The sequence below is a fragment of the Anastrepha ludens genome, chromosome 5, assembly GCF_028408465.1.
Source record: "Anastrepha ludens isolate Willacy chromosome 5, idAnaLude1.1, whole genome shotgun sequence".
Classification (NCBI taxonomy): Eukaryota; Metazoa; Arthropoda; class Insecta; order Diptera; family Tephritidae; genus Anastrepha; species Anastrepha ludens.
Window position 1 is genome coordinate 40209054 of NC_071501.1, and position 9716 is coordinate 40218769.

A 9716-nucleotide genomic window follows, 5' to 3' on the forward strand; every position below is an offset into this window, starting at 1 on the left:
ATTGAAATTATTACAACAAACATCAAAAATGTGACGTCATGGCCAGCAGTTAGCAAATTATCTATTTTCCTTTTCTTCGCAATACATAGTCTCCAATAGTTGGTACCTATTGCGAATAGCTCATAAATTAAAGTAATGTCGTGAACATTACAGTGAACGCAGCCACCACTTACAGTAAATTCACGAGGGCTGGTCAGCAAAGCTGAGAAATCATGTAGGTACATATGTACATTTGGTAAATAGCATCACTCACATTAGTACGCAACGTAAATTTTATTTTAACATATTAGGTGGTACTCCAAAATCTTGAATACGTTTTGCACTAAATTACCAACAAAGATTTGTTTAGTGTAATTTAAAAAGCAAGAAATGTTAACATGGTTGAACAATAACTTATCAAGTGTTTAAATTTCTGAAGTCTTACGTGTTATAGTCAGTAGTTTATTTACAAAGGTTTCACTGTTTGTTTACATCCTCTAATTTGCAAGGTTTTGATAATTATTTTAAAGCTTTTATAAAAAAGTTAATTAGTGCACACAGTGGTGATATTCTCGCTAAAAAGAAAACTAAAGAAAAAGTTCTTTATTAAAAAAGGGCTTACAATATAATTTCGGGCGTGAAAGAAAAATAGTTGAGTCACCAGTTTCAACTAATACGCAGGGCCAGGTGAGTATTGCAAAAACAAAAATTGCCTAAATTTCCATGTTTGTGAGCTATTTAAACATCATTAGACGGGTGGGACGTAATATTGATCATCTAATGTGCCTTTGTTGCATATGAACATTGTATGTAATTAGGAAAAGTGTCCCAAGTCATGATGTCATATGTATATTAGAAAGTAAAAACGCATATTTCAGTGGCAATATTTTTGCGACAGCCATCCACAATATTTCTACGTATAACTTCTTGCGTCAGTGCCCCCAGAAGAGTCTTAAAAAAATAACGCTCTCCAATTTACCTTAGGACAGCCGTCGACTGGATATGAATCTTGCAACAAATACCTCTCTGTTGTGAAAACGTTAAGCTATGCTGTCCACAGTATTTCTGACCATAATATATAATTAAATAAAAATTGTATTTAAAAAATAATAAACGCCGCGGTCAGTTATTTGCATTAAGACAAATTATAAAAGCAAAATTTTGTATTAACTAGTGACTTGAAAATTAGGAAAATGATAAGATGTACATACCTCTTGCTTGCCTGAGGGACATAACGTTTGAAATAGTTTCCCAAAGCTTATGGGGGAACCATAGTCGGTTAGACACTTGTTATTAACAAAGATCCGTTGCTTCTATGTTTCATACAACTCTTAAGGTAAGGTAGGGTGGAACTTTTTTTCAAAGAAGTTCTTTTAATGCAAGTTTGCCATGCCTTTTTTCGTGTGGGGGGTTAGGGGATTACTGCAAAAGGGTTAAGATTTATTTGCAACGCATATGAGGGACAGCTTTAAAGGTAATACTTAACATTCGATGAAGTACAATGGGGAGAAGTTTTTTATAGCAGAATTGCCTGCTGATTGTGGGCAAGAGGGGGTTTCTGTGCGCCGTAGGTTTTGAACTCAGAAGCTTTTATCGGTTTGTCACAAATAACACTCCGCTACCTCAGTCACAAAAACAAATCTCCCACGGCAGACGGTTCTACGTTACCGGGTTGACCTTGATTTACATCCGGTCAAGAATAGTCACTTCGGCAGCATTTGAAGGGAATGTTTATGTTGTTACAACAACAGCAATACAACCACCATTCGTATTCAGTCATCACACAAATATTTGTTTTGCTTTGAATTGAACACGAAAGTTTAAATAACTAGCGCTGCGATATTGAAAAAAGCAGTTGCATCGAAACTGCGTCGGCTCCTGCAGATATTTTCGATAGAAGCAGAATGAAAATATATACATATATTATATGTATGTAAATGTGATTATCAAATTAATAAATTTAACTATAGTTCAAATTCTCTAGTAAGTTTTTTTTAATTTTAGCTTTACTATGATGTTTGTTTTTATTTTTTATATACTCCTTCCTCCTATTTGTGTATTTTTTATGAGGAGCTTTTTCATGGCAGAAATAAACTCGGAGGTTTGCCATTGCCTGCCGAGGGGCGACCGCTATTAGAAAAAACATTTTCTTCATTTTGGTGTTTCACCGAGATGGTAGTCACGCACCAACCCATTCGGCTACGGCGGCCTACAAGTCCGCCCAGTCCAGTTCAGTTTATTATCTAATTTTTTAATGCTCAACTATTTACCTGGCGACCGCCTCAAGGTACTGCTGCTTTCCATGCTTGCCTAAACCCTGATCCCCTATCTTTGGTATCAAGACGTCGATCAAGACAGTCCATGTTCTGGGCCTATCGTTAGGTAATACTGACGACGATAACATATGGCTTCAACTCGCTAAGCAGCGATCTATGCTACAACAATAACAATGCAATATTAACATTTTTTTATTTAATAAAGATTTTTAGTATTTCCTCACATTTAGAAATATAACTTTCTAATTCATAAAAAAAACTTGTTATATTTTTAATTCACTTCACTTTTTACTTGTTTTTAGCAAAAGTGGAAAACAATTTGTGCATAAATGGAGGATTACAAATTCCTTTTCAAAATTGTGCTTGTTGGAAATGCGGGCGTCGGAAAAACTTGCTTGGTGCGGCGATTCACACAAGGCTTATTTCCTCCCGGTCAAGGAGCAACTATAGGTGTTGACTTTATGATTAAAACTGTGGAAGTTGAAGGTGAAAAGATTAAGGTAAAATATGGGTAGTACGATAAATAATAAATAATCACTAACATAATTTTTTAAATTTTTACTTAGCTTCAAATATGGGACACCGCTGGCCAGGAGCGTTTTCGTTCTATAACTCAAAGTTATTACCGATCTGCTCATGCATTAATCCTTGTATATGACATAAGTTGCCAGCCGACATTTGATTGTTTACCTGACTGGCTACGCGAAATACAGGAGTATGCAAATTCAAAAGTTTTAAAAATCCTTGTCGGCAATAAAACCGATCGCGATGATCGTGAAATACCAACGCAAATTGGTGAGGAATTCGCCAAACAGCATGATATGTATTTTCTGGAGACTTCAGCCAAAGAAGCGGAGAATGTCGAGCGCCTATTTTATGAAATAGCTGCTGAACTTATTGACCAAGCGCGAAGTAAGGATGGCACAAACGTGAATAAGGCATCTGTAGATGCTATTGGACTTGGTAATTTTGGCACAAAAGCAACTCAAAATAGTTGTTGCAGTAGTTTTAGTAGCAGTACTAGTCAATCCACAAGCGAAAGCAATAATAGTAGAAGCAACACTTAAACTTGTGCAGCTGAATAGAGGTGAATCAGTAAATAATTAATTTGACGAATATAGATTTTAAAAATGTAGTTAAGGTTAAAAATATATGTACATGTAGACATACATGTGTACAGACGACTATAGAACAACAGATCGGTCGGCATATTCGTAGTCTCTGCATTAAGTCAATATTTTGTAAATGGGATTCCCTTTTCCTTTATCTGCAGTCATTGGCAGCTATCATATTCAGTACATTTACTATCAATTTCTACGTCGCAACTTGCGGTATTCGCTGCAAACAGCGTGTAAATGTTCATAGGTGTTTGTCTTCATTTAGCTCCAGTTCAAGTATTATCTATCTAACACTCTACACTCGGCACACCTGCCAAGCCAGTGATATCGATATGGTCAAGGCCTTTGTGCAGAGGAAATTAGCAAAAGTTCAAATTTAAGGACAGTATAAAATTTCAATTCAGCAACATACTCCAAAATGATATAGAGACTGTTTTATTTTATTGCAACTACCATAACAATAACAGTTTACAAATTCTCATAATTGCCGGTATAAAAATTATATATCGCCGTCAAAAAGTTGTATATTAAACCAGAAAGAGCTCGGCCCGCTTTGCAAAAATAAAATACAAATTTCCATCCTGGCGCCATTTAGTAAAGCGGATCTATTTTATTTTATTGTAAAAGCATTTATTCTCACCTAACCAAAATATATTTTGAATGTGAGTTGAATCCAAAAAAACTTATAAACAATCATTAGCATGCTCACAGCTCACCAATGTTTCGGCTCAGAGGTTTCGCAGTCTATAGGCAACATATGTACACACATCCATCCAATTTTATATATGTATGTACATATATTTCGTTGGCCGAGGTTGCCGTCGAATATAGAAGCTTGTGCGCGACTGCCATTCGGCAGTTCGAAACCTACTATGGGCATGAAACGTCTAATAATCGAAACGGATTTATTCTCGGGCGGTCGCCCGTCAGCAGGTAATGGCCCTAAAAGCATTTTTGTCGTAAGAAAGCTTCTCATAACAAACCATCAACCGTTCGGAGGCGGCAAAAAACCATTTGTCCATTTGTAGGACAATATCAAACCTCACACCTAAAATTAAAGGAGAAGCTCAGCTGTACACCTAATGAAAGATGTACGCGTCAATTACATGTACTATATATACGAGTGCATATATATATTTTTGAGTTTGAACATGCAAACAACATTTCGTTTTATGAAATGTATTAGGGACTTTAAAGAAGCTAGTAAGTTAATATTTTGGTTGTTGTTGAATGTTTATATGAAGGCATATTTGAGCTTCTGAAAAATTCTATTTTGGACGTTTTTAACTAATGACGGCGATATATTCGTTAGAAGTGCCGAGTAACTGTGTTGGCACACCTTACCACAAATTTGTATGTATTATATATGTACATGGGTATATATATAATATCGCAATGATTCCTATATTATAGAGGATTTGAATCTTGATTCTAAGTAGCTTGTATTGTAGAAAAAAGCGGAAGTTAACCTCGGAATTGCAAGCGCATATAAAAGTATGGATGTATGTATGTACAAATGCATGTACGATGCACTAGCATTAATATTTTTAAAAAGGCACATTTGCAAAGTGTTTGTACAGATTTAAGCGTTAAGTTAGTCAAAAATATATTTATAACTAATTTGATAGATATTTTTAAATTTGCACTCAAAGTGTAATACATTTATCCGTCCTTGTATTACTATTTTCAGTTATTTTTTAACAGGTGATTTGATTACATCACTCTGTAAAAAGAATCCTTTTCATTGAAATTATTGTCTATGGTCTTGCATATGGAAACATTTGAAGGAATTAACAGCCTCCAGAAAATCCAAAAGTCGTAGCGTTATAATTAATTACACGGGCCGACAAAGTTAAGCTAAATTATTTTACCAGGTACTAGAGTATAGTTTTGTTTTAATAAATCTAATAATCGACTGTTTGATGTCTTCGAGGTCATTAGTCGATTTTTAAATATTGAAAGCGTAACCATAACTCTGGATTTTAATTCTGCACGTCGAGTACCTTGAAAGAGTATACTCTAGTTTCCGGTAAAATTTCATATCGACCTGTGTTACTTACCGGTTTTTTGCACTTTTTTACACACATTTTTTTTGTCAAAGCATTCGACACTAACATTTCAAAGTCATATAAGATAATGTGTAAACCAATTAATAAGCTTCATCTTTTGATTTAAGTAATAGTTGCGTTTAAATAAGAAAAATGACTTTCTCTAAAAATCTTTGGTCGGCCGCTAAATAAAATTTTGCAAGCAGAAAAAAAAAACAAATATTACTAACTGATGAGTAAATTTTTGGTTCTATCTCTTTTGATGCTTTCTTCTAAATTTACCATACATCAGAATTTAACTTTTAAATACTTTTATTTTTTTTTTGTCCCATTAAATTTATTAGAAATGACTTCCATTTTTTTCACTTTAAAAGAGAAGGAGATTTTCTTGTTGTTGTTGTTGTAGCACCATAAGCATTCCCAATACTGACATACGGGGAATGCTGCTGGAGTGACAGTCCTTGGCCGGATATAAATCCGAATTGTTTCGGTAACGTAGAACCGACTGTCGTGGAAACGAGGAGGAGATTTTATAGTCATATTCGCTAATGTTTAATTTTCATATAATAAATTTAGTTATGTATTGAGCCCTCACACATCGCACCGTTCGCAACTCCCTTTCATTTTATTATTTAAAATCAGTCGGACAGCTCACAATTTAAATTGAAATGAAAAGATTAAAACTACGATTTGTAATAGGTGATGATACAATAACTTTTAAAAGGTAGTTTCACTTCAAAATTATTATTATTAACCGGGTCTATTGAAGAACATGCAATGTTGCCACTGTTACAATATTGAAATTGCAAATATATCTCTGATTGACTCTGATATCAGGTTTTGTACTATAACTCCTTCAGTTAGACAGCTAAATTCATCAAATTGAAGAACATGCAATGTTGCCACTGTTACAATATTGAAATTGCAAATATATAATATCTCTGATTGACTCTGATATCAGGTTTTGTACTATAACTCCTTCAGTTAGACAGCTAAATTCATCAAATTGATCAAATATCAGCAAAATGGGGGATATATCTTGTAGAGCACTTATCAGGGTGATTTTTTCGCAGCCAAGTTAGTCTTACTAGGCAAACCCTCAATTTAGTTAGTTGACGTGACGTGATGCATTCTAGGCCCTCCTAGTGGAGTTCATGAAACAGTAGAAGTTGCTTCTGATGGAGGTTGAGAGAGTGCTTTGCTCTTAAGCTTTACCCCAGGCATAGGAAATTTAAGTCGTTTTATAGCTGCCTCCTTACAGATATTCAGCATTTTGCAATATCTAGGAAAGCAGCAGCTAATTTTTTTATGATGAAAATTATTCAAATTTTATTAAAAATTTCTCAACTGATACGTTTGGCCTTTTGGACAAATAGGTGGATTTTTTAAAATAAGTTGGTCCCATAAAAAACACAATACACCGTTTCTGTCAGATAGCTAACATGGCGAATAAGAAGAAGTGAAACTACCTAATAATTAATGTGTCATGGTTAAAAGGTTAAGAATTGACACTTCAGGTGTAAAGTCGAAATCACTTCCTCATTATTTAATGTGCCTTGGTTGCCTATTTTTTGCATAGTAGGTAATATTAAGCAACGTGAACTTTGTTTATAGCGTCCATTTGCTTTTCGTAATTTAAGTGGATTTGTAGGGCCATTGCGCTAACGTGTATTAAGCATATACATATGTATAGTATATATACATATTACCGTAAAATGTTCCACAAATAACTTAATGAGATTTATTGTCTTTAAATTCGTGCCACTAAAAAAATTTCACTTCCTTCAAAACTATCATAAACTTTTGCCTTCCGAAATTTTCGAAAAAATATGTATGCGTCTCAATTCAAAATTCGAGAACATATTTTCACTGATTGGTTAAAATCTGGAATTTTTCATGAATCTTTCAAACTTAAAACTACAACTAACTACTAATTGAAAAACCGAACTTTATAAAAAATGCTTATCAATAAACAAATGCAGATATATAGTGGCTGTATTGAAGACCTAAAGCTGTTAATTTTAAAGGACCAAAAGAGAAAAGTATGCATGTGTATGTATTTTATAATTAGTATTAATTAATTATGCAGAATTATGTTTTAAATAAAAGAAATTGTGAAATTATGAATGCAATATTTTATGCACGGCGAATCCTTTTACAGTTATTATGAGTATTCAGTTGTTATAAAAGTATAAGCTCATGCAATTATATTTTACTTTTACATCACCAATACTTCTGAGTGTATTGCATTTTTTTTTGTAGCAATACAAAAATTCAAATACCAGATGCAGCTCTGCACTGTGTTGCTAGCCTGCGTAAACTTTTAGTTATAAATAAAGCAAAAATATTGTGCAATCATTCACTAAAGGATCTCGTTTGCAAAAATGTAAGCCAAAAAAAAATGGGTGAATGAATAGATGCTAAATGACTAAATAATTAATCATAACAGAAAAAATAAGAACATTTGTTCTAGATTGTCAATAAATACTAGAAGATGAATTTTCACCACAAAAGTGTACATAATGTCTTAGGGAAATGAAAAGGAGCTATCGTACTCGGAAAGTTGTAAAATGGTTGTTTTTGTTTCACAGGTTAAATTTCAATACTACAACTCTAAAAGGTCTTTACGGGAATAGTGCTTGTAATATTACGTGAAATATATTAAAACCTATAAGTAAATAAAAATGTAATAGGGGTATTCACACTTAGCGCAGCAGAGTTTAAATTCGGTATTCAGGAAAGCTTTCCATGCATGTTGTAAAATTGATACCTGAATGCCGAAAAAACTAGTACCGAGTTGCAAGGTAACATGCATTGCATCAGCTATTTGTCATTCACTTTTCTACTTAATTGTTTATTTCGTTGTTTTTTAATTATTAAGTCCAATACGAACATTAAAAAGATCATTTTAATCGGTTACGTTACCGGAAAAGGGAAAAATAAATGCGTTCAGACTTATAGGATCGTCAAAATTAATCCGTTGCTTCCTTTCCGACACCGCACTTGACTTAGAACATCTTTGTTTAAAACAACGATTTCATTGTGGCATTTTATGCGAAATGCCAGTGAAAGGGTATATTCAGAAACGCATTATAAATGCGCAGTAATTGCAGCGCTGGCAGCACTGCCAATGTGACAAGTGTTGCAATTGATAGATTGGCAGTATTAAAATTTTTCCTGCAAATAATGCGCGACGTTTGATACAAAAATGGCGTTCTGGAACGCGATGCATTTGCAGTACTGCCATATTTGCATTTCTGAACGCATTGCCAACACTGCAAAAGTACGTTGCGCATTATAATGCGTTATTGAATATACCCAAATATAATACTTTGGGCTACAATGGGCCCAAGCGAATTCATTCTGACAGGTCCATTATAACCTGGATCGTTTATTTTTCTATTACACCAATTATCCTATATCACCGATTTATTTGAGGTTAGTTTGGCCTTGCAACTCGTCATGAAGGGATTAAAAGGTCCGTCACAGTGAACGGACTCACAACGGCAACAAATTCAGTGATAGCTTGTGTGTTGTTTGTGAGTAGAAATCGGAATGCAAAAAAGTACCCAATTTTCTAATTTTGGTGTAAATTATATATGTTCAAAGAAGAACAATTTTATATCGCGCAGATTGTTATCGGTGGGGTTTGTTTGCAATGCCGAATTAATTAATATTAAATTAATTGAGCTAATGTTAAGCACACATATCTCTTTATACACAACACAATACATACAAGATTCGCTGTCACGAAAGGAACATCTGTTTTGTTGTTGACATGCGGTAATATAAACCATTTTGAGAAGCATATCACGCCAGACCAACGTATGCAAATTATTGAAATTTATTTTGAAAATCATGCTTTCGTTCGCATTGCTAATTTACAAGGTATTGTTCAAACAATATATTATTCAGAAAAAGTAATCGGTCGCGTGACTCCTTTGGAGTACTTTCTCCGGGAATATGCAAAGTCGCATAGCTAACTGATAAACCAGAAGTAATTGAATATTTGGAAGCTAAAATTCGACGCGTTATTGCCGAAGCCAAAAGTCTGAAAACATACTCAAACGTTAATGTCAGAAATTATCTGTCAAAAAAGGCAATGTTATCAAGAATGATAGATTGTGCCATCCCAGGGGTGAAAGAAAAGATGCAGAAAAATTAGCGAAAGTAAATCTTCTTCTTAATTGGCGCGATAACCGCTTACGCGATTTTGGCCGAGCTTAACAAAGCGCGCCAGTCTCGTGCTAACCGGCGCCAATTGGACACACCAAGTGAAGCCAAATCCTTTTCCA

General features: G+C 34.2%; 1 protein-coding gene across 1 annotated transcript; it reads left to right on the forward strand.

Annotated features, from left to right (window-relative positions):
- The first annotated feature begins 214 nt into the window (after nt 1–214).
- Nucleotides 215–6167, forward strand: LOC128863064 (ras-related protein Rab-30). Its single transcript, XM_054101965.1, has 3 exons — nt 215–666; nt 2558–2755; nt 2822–6167. The coding sequence occupies exons 2-3, from the start codon at nt 2585–2587 to the stop codon at nt 3320–3322; spliced, it is 672 nt and encodes a 223-aa protein (XP_053957940.1). The 5' UTR covers nt 215–666; nt 2558–2584; the 3' UTR covers nt 3323–6167.
- The last annotated feature ends 3549 nt before the right edge of the window (nt 6168–9716 follow it).

Coding starts and splice junctions, on each gene's coding strand:
- LOC128863064 (XM_054101965.1), top strand. CDS start 2,585: ATGGAGGATTACAAATTCCTTTTCAAAATTGTGCTTGTTGGAAATGCG. Junction 2,756..2,821: donor TTGAAGGTGAAAAGATTAAG/GTAAAATATGGG, acceptor ATTTTTACTTAG/CTTCAAATATGGGACACCGC.